Source organism: Erpetoichthys calabaricus, chromosome 5 (assembly GCF_900747795.2).
Source record: "Erpetoichthys calabaricus chromosome 5, fErpCal1.3, whole genome shotgun sequence".
NCBI classification, from domain to species: Eukaryota; Metazoa; Chordata; class Cladistia; order Polypteriformes; family Polypteridae; genus Erpetoichthys; species Erpetoichthys calabaricus.
In genome coordinates, this window is record NC_041398.2 from 249,993,825 (window position 1) to 250,015,369 (window position 21,545).

Here is a 21,545-nt window from a genome sequence, read left to right on the forward strand (position 1 = left end):
GAGTAAACAGTTGGTGGGAGGGGTGGTGGGGGTCAGCCATGATGCTAGTGGCTTTATGAAGGCAGCGTGAGGTGTTGATCTCCTGCAGACTGGGTAGAGAGCTGCCAGTGATGCACTTAGCAGTCCACACAATCCTCTGAAGGGCTTTGCGGTCGGAGGTATGGCAGTTTCCATACCAGACTGTAATACAGCTGGTCAGGACGCTCTCTATGGTGGCTCTGTAGAAGGTGGTAAGTATGGGTTTAGGGAGGTGCACCTTCTTCAGTCGTCGCAGGAAGTAAAGATGCTGCTGGGCTCTTTTTGTAAGATAGTTGGTGTTTTTGGTCCAGGACAGGTCCTCTGTGATATGAACACCTAGGAACTTGGTGCTCTTCACTCTCTCTACTGTGACACCATCAATGTTGAGTGGGAGATGGACAGCCTTTGTCTTCCTGAAGTCAACAAAGTGCCAACCGTTCCACCTCTTCTCTGTACGCCGCATCATCGTCGTTCTCAATGAGTCCCACTACTGTAGTAATGCCCCGATTTAAGCAATAAAACACAGGCAGGAGAAAGCATCAATCGTTATTCTTTATCTGAATCTTCGAAGAGGTAACAAGTGTATTACATGTTAGCCACATGCTAGTCACATTGCTACAAAAGAAAAAATGTCCTCAGCGCTATATTTATATACTTCATTTATATTTATGTACTTCATTGATTAGGTCACTTTTCTTTAAAAGGAATTCATTACAAATTCAGAAAACTTTTAACATGATTGGTTACACCTAGTCGCTAACTGGACTTGGCAGATTTTGATTGATAGTCCTGTTTGTTTAGGATGTACATGACTTTTTAAATGTACGTTTTTATTTTTATTTTTTTGGGAGCTGTGAGAAAACTTAGGAAAAGAAAGAAAAGAACAATGGCCTATATATATGTATAAATATATTATGGTCCAGCTTGGTACAAAACAGGAAACACATTTTATCATAGTGAATAAAAATAATAGCGTCAGCTTTTAGGCAAAAGCTACACAAGGATATGAGACTCAGACACATGCCAGGTACACACACAGAGCAGGATTCAAAATTAACTCTTACAGTACATCTAACATTAGACACCAAAGGAGATCTTGATATGCCATTCATATTAAAACGTTTGCAGTTTCCTGTGAGAATAGCTTTTGCTGTGACAATTAACAAATCACAGGGACAAACATTTGAAAAAGGCAGTTTATCTATTAGAGAGAAAGAAACGATATTCACTCACGGGCAGTTATATGTTGCTTTGTCACGATGCAAGTCCAAACACGGAATCAAACTTCAATGCGATCTTTAAGAAAAGGTAATTCCAAATATTGTTTTACTGAAGTTTTAAAGTAAAAGTGAAAATAATGCATATGTAACAATTCCCATGAAAATAACAATCTCTTTAAATTGTATTTCCGGTTAACCAAACCCGGGGGTTATCAAGCGAAGCGAGCAGTGAGCGGAGCCCCCTAGTATGGTAATATAGTTTAGCGCAAATGGAGCACAGCATAACTCTTGAAGATTTTGAAACAAAATGTCTTTTTCACATTCAAGTTGAGTATTGTTTCAAAATCAAGTATTCTTTCACCATTACAAGTTAGAATGATCAGTTCCCTCTTGTAGACAACAGCACTTGAATGCTTATTATGTCTTATTTATAATTTCTGTTTTAGGTTTTACTTTGTCCTAGGATGTGCCTTTTATGAGTAGTAATCATTTTATACTCTCTTTGAATGCATTTCATTGGTTCAACTGATGTGCATGTTTTATCATGGTGGGGTCCTAGGGGTGACCCTGTAGTCCCTTACATAGACCTGAACAGAACGCCCCAAATCACAGCTACAACCCTTATATCAGGGTTCACAAACTCTGGTCCTGGAGGGCCGCAGTTGCTGCAAGTTTTCATTCTAATCCTTTTCTTAATTAGTGACCTGTTGTTGCTGCTAATTAACTTCTTTTGAATTAATTTGAATTGAATTGTTTTTTTAAGCTTTGTTTCTCTGACTTTCTTCATCGTTCCTCAGAATTGCTTCATTTCTTTCCTCAAGTGGCACCCAAACAGAAATGAAATGTGAAGTGAGTGAGTCAACAGAAGACCACCTAAGTCAGGCCCTCAAACTCCAACCAGTTGATTTGTGTCATTAATTAAACCCGTTGTTTAATTCCATGGCTTGTTGCTGCTCTCATTGTGCAACAGCAGACATTTCTTAAATTGCTGATGTACTCTTTTCTAAGAGCTCTGGTCAAATGTTTTGTGGATCTGAGCAGATCCAACATTCCTGAGACCTTCACCTTTCTTTATTCTCGGATATTGTATGATGGACACAGTTTGCTGGTCATGTTTTGGCTCATTTTGTGTCTCGTTATTGTTTGTCTGCTAATTAAGGAAAAAGAAACAATGAAGGGGTCTGAGTCCTAAATAGCAAGTCAATTATAATGAATTCAAAAAAAGTGAATTAGCAGCAACAACAGGTCACTCACTAAGAAAAGGGTTAGAATGAAAACCTGCAGCCACTACCTGCATGCCTTATATGTGTGCACTCCCTTTTATATCTACAACCTCAGGATAGCAGTGTCAAAACATGCAGGAGAGGGGGTTATAGTTATATTTTTATTCAAGAATAGATCAATTTAAGGGTTCTAATTGTGCCCACAGTAGAGTTAAATGAGTGTGACAATATAACATGGATAATAAGCATTTAATCCTCCTTGGAGTCTTAAAATGTCCAGTATGCTTAGACTACCAGGTGGCTGTCTGTCTTAGTATGTTAACTGATCTCTAGCACACAGTGGTCTCTTCTCCAGCATGGCCTCTAGATAGAATAGCAGAGATATACCATGACTGCTGTATGATGGGAAGATGGAGAGACAGCGTGGCCTCAATTTAAGCTTGTCCTGTAGTCCTTGACAAACCTTGTGGATCAGTGATCAGTGTATTTTTCAATGTTTCAGCCCCATCCAGCACAAACTTTCTTGTCCCTTCATTTTAGGTCACTACTTGCCTGACAGCATTTTCATTTCAGCTTAGGTGCTAAGCACCGGCAGGCAGAGCTCAGCATTTATTGGTTCAGTGTATCTGTTTGATCTGGCGACTCCCAAATGTGCCGACATCCTTCAGAGAATTTTAACAGGTTTTCATTCTCTCTGCCTAAAGACATCTCACTGCTATGGTGTGTTGTTGAGCATTAGTGCAATCCCACAGGGGAGCGTCCATGTTCATTTCATCTTAGCTTTAACAAGACTAATGGCAGAGCGCAGTGCTGTGTATGTTCAAACCACCCATAACCCATTGCAAACATGTTCTGTTGGATGGGTACTGCATACTTTTCAAATTACATTTAAATTTTGATGTACCCTCGTATTAATTGCAGAACAAGATATAGAATCATGTGTGACAAAGGTGCTATACCAGCCCTTGACCCGGCACAGACAGACACGGGAGGCATACTAATAAAAACAAATAAATGTTTTATTTTTCTTTTCTTCTGCCTTCCCTGTTCCCACAGGCACAATATCACAATCACCACAATTCTTCTTCTTTTTCTCCTCCACTCCTCTCCGGCAAGCTTTGTCTCCCTCCTCCCGACTCAGGCTCCTTTTATAGGTCACCCGGAAGTGCTCTGGTTGTTTGATGACCCTTTTCTGGCTGCACTTCTGGGTGTGGCGGAAGAACCGTCCATATGGGCTCAGGAACCACTGCAGCACACCCTGGTGGCACCCCGGATCCCAACAGGGTTGTAGAGAACTCCATCTCCCATGGGGCTGCCATCTACTGTCCCCGGGGAGGTACTGTTCAGTCCCTGCCTGTTCCCCCGGACCATATACATAAGAGGCGTCCCGGCTGGGGCCCACCACACATGTTTAATTTGCAAAGTGGTTTTACTCTCGTTTTATTACATGGTGCCAGTGATGAGTACTGCTGCCTTTTGTCTTTTATTCTTTTTTTCTTCATTATGTAAAGCACTTTGAGCTACTTTTTGTATGAAAATGTGCTATATAAATAAATGTTGTTGTTGTTGTTGTTGTTGCCTCACTGCCATTAGGACCTGCTTTTGATTCCTGGCTGGAGATTATAGATTGTGTGGGTTGTTTTTTTGGGCACCATTTGCTTTGTAGGGTAAATTATAAATCTAAACTTGGCCTTTATTGTAAGTATGCATTTCTGCAATCAGATGCTTTTTATTTTTGGACTTGCTTCTCCGTCTACGGTTAGTTTCTAGTGCTGGAATAGTCTGTAGTTTGCTTCAGCTCTACAGTATAGTGGAACCAATTAATTTTTAAATGGAAAAAGGATGGATGAATTACAGTATTAGAAAAGGGAATCTCCAATATGTGGTGTGGTCTTTAAAACTGCTACCTTGCAAATACTCAGATCTTTCAGCTTTGCCCGTGACTTTTTCCTCTTTTCTTTTTCAGGCATAGTGGTTGAAGATTGTCTACTTTTAATACTGAATTTGCTGAAAAACAACAGCTCCAATCAGAATTTTTTCAAAGAAGGCTCTTATATTCAGCGTATGAAGCCATGGTTTGAGGTGGGAGATGATAATTCAGGGTGGTCTGCACAGAAAGTGACCAATCTCCATTTGATGCTTCAGGTTAGTTTTATACATCAGACCTAGCCTTTGGTGGTTTGGGGGGCACAGTGGCTGTAGCTTTTTTTTGCCAGGTACTGGACACTTATTGATGGACTATCTTGACTAATTCTCTCTCACGAAATTTTCACAGCTAGTACACACACACACACACACACACACGTGTACCGTTTTTACTCGTGTAAGACGCGCACCCTAATTTTTTACAAAGAAAATCGCTAAAACCGTTTTGCCCTGTGTACGACACGCGTGGTGATTGTATAGGAATCGTTTAGGGCACATTTTCCGCGAAATGCCCTTCTCTTTTTGTTCCATGATGAAAGTTTTTCTTTCTTCCGTCGCGAGAGAGAGAGAGCGCGAGAGCCAAAGCAGAAGAAGTAAACATTACAGAAAAAAATGTTGTTGTGTATGACGCGCACCTGATTTTCTAATGCTAATTGTCGGGGGAAAAAATGCACGCGTGGTGCTACATGTAAATATGGTATATTTATTAGTGCTGGGCAGCGATTCAAATTTTTATCGTGATTAATCGCATGATCGCAGACAATCACATTATGTGCAAAATTCAATAATGAACTCCAAAGTAGTGTATTGCGTGTATTTGGTTTGCAAGCACTTTACACAAATAAGGTGCTTTTTAACAGCAGTATTCCCTTTACATAGTAGCAGTTAAAATATTTCTTGTAAATCTCTTCTTAAACATTAATTCAAGTATAAAACCAAAGCTATTTGCTGCTGCCAAAGCATTAACGTTTTATCTAGTCCAGTGGTTGCCAGCCTTTTTTTTGGCCATGCCTCACCTAGGCCTCTCTAAAATCATGATGTCCCCACTGTAACATATACCTTACTCTTATTATTACCTATTCAAAAAGTGAACTCCTACTTACGTGGAGGAAGCACATAATGTCATTAATTTAGTCTAAACAAGCATCCGAAGAACATGGAAACAAAAGAGGGAAAGGAGAGTTGAGGCACTGACAAAGAAATCACTAAGAAATTGTTAAAACAAAAATAATAATATAATATGAAGTAAATAGTCCTTTAGCCCATTACAATAATGGGCGTTGAACAGTAGTGCATAAACATTAGTAGGAACAGTCTATATTAAATGGCAAGGGACTTTGACCTCATTCTTTTTGTTGGTCGTATTTTTCTTTCTTTCAGCCTTTCTTTTGTTGATGTTTACTCGCTGAGCTGACCGTTCTTTGTGGGCTGCCGCCGTGTATTGTGTGTCTTTAATTTTCTGTGACAGTAATACTGTCTTGTACGGCTCTATTCAATAAGGGCGCGCACAAAAAGGCGAGCTTCAAAAGGGCGACCTCAACTGAGCGTGGCGAATAAAGGCGTTCGTAGATAATTTAGTTCAAATGGCTCTGGAATATGTGAAGAGCAACAAAGGTGTAGATCTTTATTTACGCGCGCTATTATTCGCTGCGCCCAATTGAGGTCGCCCTTTTGAGGCTCACCTTTTTGTGCGCGCCCTTATTGAAGGATACCGTCTTGTACGTCCGCTGGCTTGTACGTCAGTAATATACCTTTAATTTTCTCTGGCGGTAATACAGGCGTGTGCGTCGGTAATATGCCGTTAATCTGTAATTGTGTATTGTGTACCTTTAATTTCCTCTCGCAGTAATACTGGTTTGTATTTCCGTAAAACGCCTCTAACTTTCTCTGACAGTAATATCGCGCATCGCACCGTGCCCCGCGCATGCGCACTTCACCAGAAGAGACACACACACACACACACGGACACCTGGACGCACACAGGGATTTTATATATATATATATATATATATATATAAGATATATATATATATATATATATATATATATATATATATATATAAGATATATATATATATATATATAGATATGAAAATACAGCAAATACAGTTTTGAAAACATATAAGAGATGTGATATTCATAAATATAAAATAACTTTAATGACAGCTTTTATCTGTAATACTTTGATCATTTTATATTTTTGTTGTATTGCAAAATTTTATAGTCATTGTTACAATTCATGTTATTTTAATGGTAAAAACAATTTCTAAGTAGAAAATCCCAAGGTGGTTGTAAAATCATAAAGGGTTCTTCATAATCCCTTCTATGTTTATACTTGTATAAATATATAAATGTCTCTGTAAAAAATCATTTTTAACAGTGAATTTGTTTTTTTTTTTTTCCCCTTTTTATAAATTGTTTAACATACCTAAATTCTTGAATTGCCCCCCTAAAAAATCTAATTTCCCCATGTTGGGAATCGCTGATCTAGTTTGTACCTCAGAGTCCAGAGCCACGATCACAACGTTATAGGATAGACATAAATGAATATGCAGAGGCTGTGTTTGGCTACATAAACAAGTGCATGGAGGATGTCTGCGTCACCAAAAACATCATTGTCAGGGCAAATGATAAACCGTGGGTGACTGCTGAGGTGCGAGTTTTGCTGAAAGTGAGAAACTGTGCTTTTAAATCTGGAGATATAGCTGCCCTTAGAACAGCAAGAGCCAACCTAAATAAAGCTATCAGAAGAGCTAAAAGGGCTCATGGAAAGAAAATAGAGAGTCATTTTCAAGATCACAGGAACAGCAGAAGATTGTGGCAGGGGATTAAATCTGTGACAGATTACAAAACAGTTTCTTACCCCTGTGATGATAGCTTCAACTTCCTGAATGACCTAAATAAGTACTTTGGACGGTTTGAAGCATTGAATGATACATCACCAGTGAAGGCCACCCCTCATCCTGATGAGAAGGCACTGTGTCTGGAACCGGATGATGTTCTACGGACTTTGAGGAGAATTAATCCAAGGAAAGCTGCGGGACCAGACCAGATACCAGGTTGTGTACTCAAAGGATGTGCGGAGCAGCTGACACATGTCCTTACGGATATATTTAACATCTCTCTGTGTCAAGCTGTTGTGCCATCTTGCTTTAAAACCTCAGAAATCATCCCAGTTCCGAAAAAACCCATAGTCACAACCATGAATGACTATCGCCCTGTAGCCTTAACATCAATAGTGATGAAATGTTTCGAGAGGCTGATCAAGGACCACATTACTTCTGTCCTACCCTCCTCTTTTGACCCACTCCAATTCGCCTACCGCTCCAACCGTGCCACAGAGGATGCCATATCTATTGCACTCCATTTTTCATTGGAACATCTGGAGAATAGAGACGCTATGGTCCGCATGTTGTTTGTTGATTTTAGTTCGGCTTTTAATACCATCATCCCTCAGAATTTGATCAGCAAACTGGGCCCATTGGGACTGGGCATACCTCTGCAAAACTGGATATTGGACTTTCTAATGGATAGGCCACAGTACGTACGGGTAGGAAAGAATAAATCAGATACCATCTCCTTCAGCACAGGTTCTCCACAGGGGTGTGTTCTAAGTCCCCTCCTCTTCACGCTTATGACCCACGATTGTTGTGCCAAGTTCAGCACAAACCAAATTATTAAGTATGCGGACGACACAACAGTGGTGGGTCTCATTCGAGGTGACGGGGAAGGGGATTACAGAGAGGAGGTGAAGTCATTTGTGGAATGGTGTGATAAAAACAATCTGATACTGAATGTCGAAAAAACAAAAGAACTGGTGATCGACTTCAGGAAGAAACAGCTGATACACATCCCGGTCTACATTAAGAACACTGCTGTGGAAATTGTGCAGTCTAAGAAGTTCCTGGGAGTTAATGTGACGAACAACCTCACCTGGTCCCTGCACACCTCCTCCGTCATCAAGAAAGCTCACCAGCGCTTGATCTTTCTGCGGAGGCTAAAGAGGGCCCATCTCAGTAAGTCAGTCCTCACCACTTTTTACAGAGGGACCATAGAGAGCGTGCTAACCAGCAGCAGCTCTCTGTGGCAGGAGAGCTGCAGTGCTTTGGACTGGAAAGCACTGAGGAAAGTGGTGAGGGCTGCGGAGAGGATCATTGGAGCCCCGTTGCCTAATGTACAAGATTTGGCAAAACAACGCTGTCTGGCCAGAGCTGTGCGGATTTCTAGAGACCCTCCTTATCCTGCCTCTGAACTCTTTTCCCTCATGCCCTCAAGCAGAAGGTACCGCAGCCTGAAATGTAGAACTACCAGGTTTAAAAACAGTTTTTTTCCTACTGCCGTTCGTCTTTTAAATGAAGCATTTTAGTATTTTATTGTAGGCTGATTTTAACTATGTGTTTTTATTAAAGTCTTGTGCATCGTATTTTCGTTCTGCAGCACATCTTGGATGTTCTGTTAAATGACAAATAAAATTGAATTGATTGATTGATTGATTGATAACCGGCACCTTTCGAGCAACAGCAAGTTAACATTTCTAAATCGGTTTTCTTTTCTTATCTGAGCAGACAGATACCAGCAGAAACATTTTCTTTTACCATTGAGCAGCACAAACAGTCGTATGTTCAGTAGCAACTCTTTGAGGGCTAATATTTTTTTTCCAAAAAACTCAGTTTTCTGAAAAGTGCACAAAACAATGGTTTCACACATAAAAAGTCTGTTGCTGCCAGTTGTGCCTGCTGTTGGCGTCTGTTTGCAGCAGCAGCGGCTTTACGGGGAGCGGCTCGACGGCTAGCAGGAATGCACAGTGGGCTGGCTGTCTTTGTGAAGACGCAATATGGTTTGTACCTCCTGTCATCGTAAGTGTCTGTCCTCCCAGGTGAACGTTACCATTGGTGCATCAGCTACATGAACGTGTTCAGCACCACGATCAGTTGATGCCGGTACCTCACTTTTGTTTTCGATTTACACCTCCAGATCACTTGCATCTAAATCGGAGTCCAACAAATCAGAGTCCGATTCGGCGATAATACGAAAAAAAGTCATCCACGGATTATTTTGCTTTGACCATTCACTTTGGTATCTCTCCATGGGCCATTTTAGAAGCTGTTTGCTCTTCGCTACTCACGCACGCGCAGGGAATCGAGGTCAAATCAACAAAGTTAACTTTCCTTCTAGCAAAGCGTATCGAAAAGCACTGTAACAAGAAGATCACTGATCTGTATTGATCGCTAGCGAGACTGAGGCTTTCAAAATAATAAAAACAAAAACTGTGTTAACGCTTGATAAAATAATTGTCGGCATTAATTAATCAAGGCGTTAACACAATAACAACGCTTTAACTTGCCCAGCCCTAATATTTATGTGTATATACATGGTGAGCCAAAATGAAGTACCACATTTCTCAAGGTCATTGCGTGAGGTAGAGGCAGCCGGGTGGGCTGGGGTTCCTTTGATAGGCGATCCCTTGTAGTTTTGCAGTTGGCAGCATGCCTTGGTCTGGTGCACACCACCGTGCTTTCATTGTGGAAAAAAATAACGAATCCATCATCACTAAGCAACACACTTCAGCATTCCTCCTAATGGTGACGTCTCAAATTGGAAAACAATTCTTCAGTGGGTGGCTAAATTTAGAAAGACGGGTGTACAACATTGAACAGAATATCTCCAGGTCACCCTCGGACTGTACGAATGCCTGAAAACATCCCAGCTGTAAGGGCATCGATTTTGCAGTCTCCTAGACGTTCAGCGCGCTTCTGCCTCAGGCATATCCAACACATCTTTGATTTTGCATGAGGACCTTAATTTCTATCCACACAAAATGATGGCAGAGCAGGAACTCACTGAGAGAGACTAGGAGAGCCGTAGGGAGTTGTGCGCCATCATTCTGCAAACCGTTCAGCGAGATGCCATCGTCATGTGCAGCGACGAGGCTCATTTCCATTTGAATGGTTGCGTAAATAAACAAAACTTTCGCTGTTTAGCTGAAACAAACCCTTGTGATCTTCATCAGAGACCCCCGCACAGTGAGGTCATTACAGTTTGCTACGCTTTTGCAGAATTTGGCATTGTAGGCCCTTACTTTTTTGAGGAGGGTGGAGGAACGGTCACTGTCACTTCAGAACATTACATTGAAATGCTAGAGGACTGGAAGAAATGGATGTGGTGGATGCCTGGTTTCAGCAGGATGGAGCAACGGCTGGTACGGTGCAGAGATCCATGCAAGTTTTGCGGGAGGTGTTTCTGGGGAAGTTGATCTCCTTGCACGCCGATGTCGGGTGGCCTTCACGTTTGCCTGATCTCACTCCGTGCGATTTCTTTTCAAGTCAAAGGTATACGCACAATGACCTCAAAACTTTGAAGCCGTCGAGGACGCTGTTCCCCTTGAAATGGCCGAACGAGTCATGGGAGCATTCAGACATCGTCTTGAAGAGTGTATCTCTAATGATGGCCACCACATTTTTTTTTTTTTTTTTTTTAAACACAGTGAAAACAAATCTATTTTGTATACCCTTTCTTGTGTCGTAAAGACATTTATTTTATCTTGTAGCATTTTTGTAGAATAAATGTTTGAAATGTGGTACTTCTTTTTGGCTCACCCTGTATGTGTGTGTGTATACTAGCTATGAGATTTTATAAGACAATGGGACTCCGTTATGATGCCAAGTGTTAGTCAGATTCATCAGAAGTACCCTGTAACTAAGTACTCTTCTGTATAAATACATTTTTTTATATTTTGTGGTAACCCCTGGGAGCTAATATTAGGCCATTGATGATCCTTACCCTTATACGTGCTATGTACAATTGCACACGAGTAAAACATTCTTGCTGTAGATCAATTCTTGCTTTTCCTGATGACTTGGCTTTTTTCTGACAGTCATTACAAAGCACAATTTTAGAAGGAATCATCTTCTTTTAAATGCAGACCGGTAATTAGAAGGAATAATGGGAACTTTCGGTATAAATATAATTTCACCCTCTAGTAGTGCTGGGCAGTATGACCAAAATTCTATATCACGGTATTTTTCAAAATTTTACCGGTTTCACGGTATTGGACGGTATTTTTTCCCCATGCACGAGTGGATGTTAACCACATTTTCCACTGCAATTACTGGCTAAGAATAACCTACTCCACTGTCCTGAGAATTGTATATTGTAACAAAAAAACATTTTAATGTGTACACAAGTATTAATCCAGGTTTGCATGGCCCCATAAAGTGATAGTTTTCAAGGGGGTGGCACTAATGAAGAGAAGGAATTAGGCTTGGGCAGTAATATGGTATCCCGCGGGATCTAAAAATAGCAACGGTATCAGTTTCAATACCGTTATACCGTCATAAAAACAATGCACTTATATGGGAGACAAGGATTAAATATTAAATATAATTTATTTAATGTCTAAAAATGCGTATGCGTGGTTGTAATCACGTGACAGCGTGGAGGAGAAAGAGAGAGGTGGGGAAAAATGGCGAGTCGCGCACCAAGTGACCTGGTCTCGAAAAAGAACACAACTTCTGCAGTTTGGCAGTATTTCGGGTTTCGACCGAACGAGAAGGGAGAGGCGGTATATACGGACGAGGCAATTTGCAAATTGTGCAACAAAAAGGTGACCGCGAGAGATGGAAATACCTCGATCCTAAGGTCGCATATACGAAACCACCATCCACTCACTGCTGCGAGGATGGACCCGAGTTCACTCAGTGCAACAGTTTCAACGCCTCCCGATGCAGGACCAACAACATCTAGGTCCACCGCCAGTACGCAGCTGACGATAATGGGGGCCTTCGGGAAAGCAACAAAGTACAAAACGGACAGTGTCCGTTGGAAAACCTGTACTGATGCAGTGACAAAATACTTGGCGAAGGAAATGGTCTCTTTCCACACAGTGGAAAAAAAGTCCTTTACGGACATGGTAAAGGTCCTAGATGCCCAGTACGAGCTGCCTGGACGGAAATATTTCTCACAAACAGCCGTCCCACATTTATATAGTAAAGTTAGAGACAATGTTCAAGTGCTGCTGTCAGCGGCAGACAGTTATTCCTTATCAACTGACATGTGGTCGTCAGTTAACATGACACCATATATGTCTCTGACTGTCCATACTATTACACCTGACTGGAAACTTGAATCCAAATGCCTCCAAACTACGTATTTTCCTGAGAGTCATACAGCGGACAATCTTGCTGCTGCGCTCGGAGCTGCACTTCAGGAATGGCAACTTGACGAGAAAAAACTTTCAGCCATAACCACTGACAACGCTGCCAACATTCATGCCGCAATCAGGTCCTTGCATTGGCCGTCACAATCTAAACTTGGCTGTCACAAATGGATTGCATGACCAGAGGCAAAAAACCGAGCGCGCCCTCGGACTATGCCGTAATATTGTCGGGGCCTTTTCACACAGCTGGCAACGTAAGCATGAACTCCACAAGAAGCAAGTGGACTTGGGACTCCCAAAACACAGTCTCATAACGGTAAGCATAAAATGTGCAGAGAGTTCCTCAGGGACAGGGGCTCAAATATAAAAAAAGGGGCATATATATATATATATATATATATATATATATATATATATATATATATAATAATATGCTTTGCATCACATAAATAAATTATATTAAAAGTAGGCTATATTAAAATAGAAAACCATTTTTTAAATTGTAATTTTTTTCCTGTATTTTTTATCAAATAAATGCAGGCTTGATGCGCATAAGGGACTTATTTAGCCTAAAATAAATGTACATGCAAATTTGACCAAATGGAATAATATACATTAATGGACTTATTTATTTATGCATTCATTCGTTTATTTAGGCCTATTTATTCATTCATTTGTTTATTTAGGCCTATTCATTCATTTAATCGTTTATTCATCATTCAGTAATTAATTCATCCATCCATCCGTCGGCAGGACTGCGCAACTCGCTGTGGCTCCAAACTGGCAATGGTGGAGCGCATCTTCGAGCAGGCCCAAGCGATCAGACACGTCCTGTCTGATGACAGAAGGAGCAGCCTGTCCGTGACCTGGCAGGACATGGACGTCTTGAAAGCTGTTCACAAAGCACTGAAACCAGTTGGTGACTTCACTGATATTTTGTCAGGAGAGAATTATGTGACCAGTTCCTGTATCCTCCCCATACTACAGCTCTGCAGGGACAATGTGTTGGCTGCTTCAGAAAATGACCTTCAGCTAACAAAGTCAATCAAAACTGGAATTCTAACAAAGCTGGAGGCCAAGTAAAAAAATATTGCGAAAATGCACTTTCCTCAACCCTCGTTACCGTGGAGGATGTGAGACGGATGATAACGCATTGGCTGAGACCAAGGCTGAATTACAGGCTGAGATCGTGAGCTTAGAGGCAGCAGGTCCAGTGGCCATCAGGGTGGAAGAGGGAGAGGCGCAACCTGCACCCTCACGAAAAAAGATGACTCTGGGAAGTATGCTGCAAAAAAAATCTGATGCAATGGCAGGTCCCGTCGGCATCGGCACCGTAGAAGACCGAGTCGGAGCTGAAATAACAGCCTACTGTTTGGAGCCAGTTACTCAAGGAGACGAGGACCCACTTCTCTGGTGGAAAAATGCTGCCGGGCGTTTTCCCCAGATGTCGCGAGTGGCACGAAAGTACCTGTGCGTCTGTGCCACAAGCACACCATCGGAGCGGGTTTTCAGCACCGCAGGTAAAGTTCTCGGTCCACAACGTGCCGTGTTAAAGCCGGACAAAGTAAACATGCTGGTTTTTCTAGCGAAAAATCTTGACTAGATTGATGCCACTTGCCATTCGTTCCTATTCGCACTGTGTTTATTTTTATTTATTTAATTGATTCAGGTATTTTTATTTGGTTTACGTTAAAAACAATATTGTAAAGAAGACTGGAAAGAAGTTTTTGTTTAGGAGTATTGCTTTGCAATACTTTTTATAATATGGATGATGTTTATGTTAATTCAACTCTGGTTGACTGTTGTGGGTCTATTTGCACTTTTTTATAAGCTGCTCTTCTTTGTTATTAAAAGTTGTTCAGGCGGTGTGATTTAATTTAATTGATTTGTGTGCACGTCTCCGCGCGAAAACTGTTCTGGATGTTTATGTTAATTTAATTCTGTTTGACTGTTGTATTTGCACTTTTTTTATAAACTGCCATTTGTTGCTAATAAAAGTTGTTAATAGTTGTTCTGCATGTTATTTTGTTATTGTTTCAGTATTAGTGTTTGATATTCAGTTTCTGAACGGTTTAGGCACAAGCCAACAGTTTGGTGACGCTGTCTGAGCCTTACGTCACATTTTTTTTATTATTCACGGTAATACCGTATACCGAGATAAAATAGGGAAGTTTGACGGTATCAAAATTTGGATACCGCCCAACCTTAGAAGGAATCACATTGCATGACAGTTGCAGTCAAAATATAGAGCCTTTTTATTGAACAAATTTTGCAAACAACTTAAACTAAAATTTTGACAACATATTTTCCACCATCCAAAGAGGCATTTAGACTCCAGAAGTGCTTGTCAAAAGTTGTATTGCACTGAACATGTCTTAGAAAAGGAATAGATAGTAAATATTATTTGTAAACCAACAACACTTTGTTACTGTTAAGTCTCTGTCCACTGACACGTTAGTGACTTTTTAAACAACTTTACCATCATTAAACTATATATATATATATATATATATATATATATATATATATATATATCCATCCATTGTCTCCCGCTTATCTGAGGTCGGGTCGCGGGGGCAGCAGCTTGAGCAGAGATGCAAGCGACGTACATCAGAACCCCCACCCTACCTGGCATTCACTCCCATACCACCATAATGTGTCAGAAGGCACGGCACGCACCCTGACCAAGTGGGGCATCAAAATAGCACATAAACCCACCAACAATCTGCGCATGGTCCTGTTTAATGCTAAAAACAAGAAATCGACAGCCGAAACACGAAACGCAGTTTATAGTATTCCATGCAATTCTTGCTCAGCTGTATACATAGGACAAACGTCAAAAAGAATTTCAACACGCGTACAGGAACATCGCAACGCTGTCAGAAGAAAGGACGCACTATCTTTGATATATGCACATACTAAATCGACAGGACACACATTCAACTGGGACAACGTGAAAGTAAAATTTAAGGCCAGTACAAAAAGCGCCAGAGAGTTGGCCGAGTCTTGGCTATCAGATGAAAATGCCATCAACAGACACTTGGACATAAACCCAGCATATGCCAACTTAAGAAGGACATATGCACTTTAATTTAACGATAAACCCCCCCCCCCCTTTTGATCATACGGACTTAGTCACCTCCACCCACCCCCCCCTGAATGTGTTGCTATATATTGCCTTTGATTCTTGTAAGTCTAAGCATTATCCTCTGATGAAGACCCCTGATAGGGGTTGAAAGCTCAGGAATAAAACTATTTTATGATACGTGATTCGTTTTTTCTCCCTTTGTGGATCTCCAACTGCAAATATATATATATATTATATATATAATATATATATATATATATATATATAATATATATATATATATATTTGCAGTTCGTGATTCGTTTTTTCTCCCTTTGTGGATCTCCAACTGCAAATATATATATATATTATATATATAATATATATATATATATATATATAATATATATATATATTTGCAGTTGGAGATCCACAAAGGGAGAAAAAACGAATCACGTATCATAATCAGGGGGGGTGGGTGGAGGTGACTAAGTCCGTATGATCAAAGGGGGGGGGGGGGGGGTATCGTTAAATTAAAGTAAAGTGCATATGTCCTTCTTAAGTTGGCATATGCTGGGTTTATGTCCAAGTGTCTGTTGATGGCATTTTCATCTGATAGCCAAGACTCGGCCAACTCTCTGGCGCTTTTTGTACTGGCCTTAAATTTTACTTTCACGTTGTCCCAGTTGAATGTGTGTCCTGTCGATTTAATATATATATTAAATATATATTTAAACTAATAACAATAAAATAAATAATAGTGCAACTTTGAGTAATAATACTATTACTTCGAGCCCAGGTACATTACACAGTATTCACCAAATAAAAATAAAATAAAAAAACAATTTATAATGCTATAATGCTATTTATGGTATAGCCCTATGGAATTGTATTAGGGCCACAGTGAAGAAAAAAAAAAAAACCTAAATGTCGAGAATAAAGTTGACGTGTTGACTTTATTCTCGACATTTCCACTTTAATCTTCTTTGTCCACATAACCAATTGCCACACGATGAACGTCCTTGTGAAATTAAAACTAGTTATAAACTTAGATCACGGAGTGTTCAGAACTTTAAAAAAAAATCTTTGTTATACATGTTTAATTATGCCATCCATTCAGGGTTGCGCCCATCCCAGCAAGCATTGTGTGCAAGGCAGGAGGAAATTCTGAACGGGGTGCCAGCACATCGCAGGGTGAATACGAGCAACACATACACTAGCAGGGTTAATATAGCAGAACAAAACCCAACATCCTACATGACTTTGAAAAGAAACTGAAGCACGCCAAGTAAATCCACCAGAAAAAAATGCAAATTCAAAGCGGGGAACACCCGGGACCCCATTGCTGCGAGGCAGCAGTGCAACTTCCACGCCACTGTGCCCCCACATGATTAGATAGATAGATACTTTATTAATCCCAAATTAATACCTGCTTTAATGCATTTCATCATGTAAATTATATCAAGTATCTATCTTAGCATTCTAAATGTTCAGGGAGCAGGAATATCATGAAGTGAATGTATTCTGTGCGGCGATTGCTGCCAGCGCCTCCTTAGGGAACACTTAACACAAAGCATTTAATGTGCTACATAACTTATTACGGGGTTTGAGAAAATCTAGTAAATTAGTTTACGACGATCTACTTTAATAACAAATTCCGAGAATAAAGTTTACATGTCGACTTTATTCTCGTCATAAGCATCGAGATTAAAGTCGACATGTCGTCAAACTATTACACAGTACCCAGGTACATTACGCAGTATTGAAAAAAATAAAACAAGTGCAACTTGGCTTGCAGTATTATCCAGTAGTATAGAAACAGTATTCACACATTTGAACATAATGGTCCACATCCGACCTTTTAAATCCAAAGTATCTCCAGACAACAGACGTGACTCCTTTTTCCAGCAGAACTTCTTCTGTGTCATTCATGTTCAACTTTATCGTCTGCTACAGCTTCCATTTCGGAAGGTTCTCTGTCCATTTTCACCGCGCAATACCTCCACTACTGCATGTACTCCATTGCTTGCTTGTTTAGTGGTGTGGCAGTTGAAAAGAGACCCCACGCAACACCTCCACTAACGCATGCACTCTGTTGTATGCGTGTTTAGGGGTGTAGCAGTGAAAAAGATCCCCCTTAAACAGTTTCCCGCTGCACCACAATCCAAACGTTGTTTAGGCAATTTAAACCAGTGTTGCGGTATAAGAAAAATCCATATCATAACAAAAATAAAAAACGGTTTTTGGTATGAACCGGTGTACCGCCCAGCACTACCCTCTAGCATATTCTGTAAAAAATGGTGGCTTCAATCAGATTTGAATGTAATGCTTTGATTTGTATTCTTATACCATTACAAAGTTTTGGATGGTTTAGATCGAAAGCAGCATCCTCTGAATCATAGTTTAATTTAACATATTATATACAGCATTGGCATTTACAGGCTGCATGTTAACGTGTTCCATGGAATGATCTCAGCATTTTAAACACTGTACAGATAAATCAGGTGAAAAGAAATCGTACCTGGAACTATGTACAATGTCCACTTCCTCTATGTTCCGTCCATAGGGGACACCTTTACTGAGCTGTACAAGTGTTTAAATTGACCAAGACAAGCTGTCACTCCTGGCCTGTGTTGTACCCAGGGCTTGAATTGGGCAGAAGGTCACACAGCTTATCAAACCTGCCCAAATCCAGTTGTGCCAAGTTTGTAGAGACTTACCCAAGAATACTCAAAGTTGGAATTGCTGCCAAAGGGGCTTCTACAAAGTACTAAATTAAGTGTATTTATAATGTTATAAATAGGAGATTTCAATCTTAGATTTTGAATAAATTTGCAAACCTTTCTGAAGAAGTTTTCACTTATGGGTTATTCAGTGTAGATTGATAGGCAAAAATAGCTAATTTATCCATTTCAAATTAAATCTACAATGCACTAAAACTTTCTGAAACCACAGTGTGTCTCTCTCTCTATCACCGGCCACTTTATTAGGTCAAACCGCTTGTTACTAATCAGCCAATCACATGGCAGCAACTCACCAGACGGTCTGGTCACAAACTGCTGATCTGTTGGGATTTTCACACACAATTATCTCTAGGGTTTACAGAGAATGGTTCGATAAATATTCAGTGAGCTGCAGTTCTCTGGGCAAAAAATGCCTTGTTGATGCCAGGGGCCAGAGGAGAATAGCCAGACTGACAGAAAGGCAACAGGAACTCCAATAAGCACTCGTTACAAGCAGGTGTCCATTCCCATTTAGTTTCCATTAGAAAAATTCATCCATCCTTCCATTATCCAACCCGCTATATCCTAACTACAGGGTCACGGGGGTCTGCTGGAGCCAATCCCAGCCAGCACAGGTTTGCAAGGCAGGAAACAAACCCCAGGCTGTGGTGGGCATTAGAAAAATCTCTTATTTAAAAAAATAAAATAAAATTAACAGAACTGCAGTCTTATGTGTTTTTTGTTTTTTCTTAAAGAAGAAAATTTTGAATTTTATAGATGTTAGCATGAAAAATGATAATAATAATGTTATTTAGATCTTCTGTATTCTAATCCTATGTTTGGGGCCTATACATTCATTTCCTTTACATTGTAAAACAGAGATTTTGCACTGCAGTATTTGTTGTCTGATGTAATTATATTTTGCAGTTGCAGCGGGTCACCTTACAGTAAATACATGAAGTAATGGTTTTTTAAATGTTGTCTTTTTCAGCTGGTCCGAGTAATGGTCTCTCCAGTCAATCCCCCTGGTGCCACCAGCAGCTGCCAAAAGTTTATGTACCACTGTGGTCTCCTGCAGCAGTTGTGCACAATCCTCATGGCTACTGGAGTCCCCGCAGACATTCTTACCGAGGTGAGACTAGACTCTAATTATTACCTTTAAATTCCTCATCTCCGCCATAAGAAAAACAAAACAAAACATCGACAACAGCAAAATAGACATCCACTGGAAATAGTTGACTACCATCAATTGAATTACTCGTATGAAGTATAATTTAGAATATTGTCAACAAGCAAATAGCAGTAAACAGATGCGATAAATGTTATTGGCAGGAGAAACAACTCAGTTTAGTTTGGCGTATAATAAATAGTAATTGTGTTTGTGTTTTCTTCTGTTTTAGACGATAAACACTGTGTCAGAGGTCATTCGAGGATCACAACTAAACCAGGACTACTTTGCCTCAGTAAATGCACCTTCAAATCCTCCAAGGTAAGCCTCGGACTTTTTAGTTCACTATTGCAATCTGTTTTTTCCTTTGAATTTTTAGTAAGAAGTGATCCTTCAGTCCCTATCTATCTATCTCTATCTAATGTTGTTGTAATGAGTGATATTTCCACTTTTGTGTTCTTTATGCCAATGTGTCGAAGCAAACATACATGGAGAGTCACATCAACCAAAGATCTTTTCATTCAGTGGTTTTGAGGTTTAGGCCTAGAGGACCCTCATGGATGTAGGCTTTTATCTCTTTCTTTTTTGCCTTTAATTGGTCTCATTAATTAGTTCTCAGGTGTACGAGTATTTTTGACAAATTGGCCCTTTTCTGTAGAGGTTGCTCCTTTAATTGTATTTATATACTGATGATTAGCAATGGGTAGTGCAGTCAACAGGCAATGATAATAAAACAGCAAATCATATGTAAAACTACACATCAACAGAATTAAATAAAGAATACAGAATGTTGCAGGGTTAAGCTATTGACTGGAGGTTGTGGTAGGTTTCGATGTGCCTTTGCTTTTTGGTAAAAGAGATAAGGCATCATAACCATTTAGACTGAGGAGACATGCAAGTAAGAATTTCATTGTATTGTATGCACATGGCAGTGAAGTTGAACTTGATAAGAGTTATGGTATAATAAACCTTGTCAAATTTAACCTCCTTGGTATTAACCCCGAATGTGACTTTGGCTTGGAATTCTATGCAGTTGCAGTTCGACTCAGGGTGACGTGTGATGATCTGCTTTATAGAGTTAAGCCTGAATCACTCTCGGGACAGCGTTTTGTTGCCTTCTTCTTCTTCTTCTTCTTTTGGCTGTTCCCATTAGGGGTCGCTACAGCGGATCATCTTGTTCCGTATCCTCCTGTCCTCGTCATCTTGCTCCGTCACACCCATCACCTGCATGTCCCCTCTCACCACATCCATAAACCTCCTCTTAGGCCTTCCTCTTTTCCTCTTAATTGGCAGCTCTTAATCCTTAGCACCCTTTTCCCAATATACTCAGCATCTCTCCTCTGCACATATCCAAACAAATACAATCTCGCCTCTCTGACTTTGTCGTCCAACCTGAGCTGACACTCTAATGTCCTCATTTCTAATCCTGTCCATTCTCGTCACACCCAATGCAAATGTTAGCATCTTTAACTCTGCCACCTCCAGCTCTGTCTCCTGTGCCACCATCTCCAACCTATATAACATAGCTGGTTTCACTACAGTCCTGTAGACCTTCCCTTTCACTTTTGCTGATATCCGTCTGTCACAAATCACTCCTGACACTCTTCTCCACCCACTCCACCCTGCCTGCACTCTCTTTTTCACTTCTCTTCCACAATCCCCGTTACTCTGTACTGTTGATCCCAAGTATTTAAACTCCTTCACCTTTGCCAACTCTACTCCCTGCATCCTCACCATTCCACTGACCTCCCTCTAATTCACACACATGTATTCTGTCCTGGTGGTCCTACTGACCTTCATTCCTCTTCAGGGACCTGCTCCATACTCATGCTACAGAGCACCTTTATAGGGACAGGGATGAGATATTGGGACAGCTTAGCTATTAGCTAAACAAATGAGCCTGATGGACTGAAAGGTCTCCTGTAATTGTCATTTTGTTGATGTTCACATGTATTCTGTCGTGGTGGTCCTACTGACCTTCATTTCTCTCCTCTCATATCTCCACTTCTCTGGGGTCTCCTCAACCTGGTCTCTACTCTCGTTTT

General features: G+C 40.4%; 2 protein-coding genes across 6 annotated transcripts in view; both read left to right on the forward strand.

The window, feature by feature from the left end:
- Positions 1-21,545, forward strand: part of pkd2 (polycystic kidney disease 2) — a 913,849-nt gene that overhangs the window by 454,714 nt on the left and 437,590 nt on the right. The window lies entirely within an intron of this gene.
- The window catches only part of uso1 (USO1 vesicle transport factor), a 120,621-nt gene that overhangs the window by 54,636 nt on the left and 44,440 nt on the right, over positions 1-21,545 (forward strand). For all 4 annotated transcript variants that reach the window (XM_028802766.2, XM_051928125.1, XM_051928126.1 and 1 more), the window contains 3 exons: positions 4,428-4,606; positions 19,324-19,464; positions 19,733-19,821. In XM_028802766.2, coding sequence (XP_028658599.1) covers positions 4,428-4,606; positions 19,324-19,464; positions 19,733-19,821 — 409 coding nt within the window. The remainder of the gene's footprint in view (positions 1-4,427; positions 4,607-19,323; positions 19,465-19,732; positions 19,822-21,545) is intronic.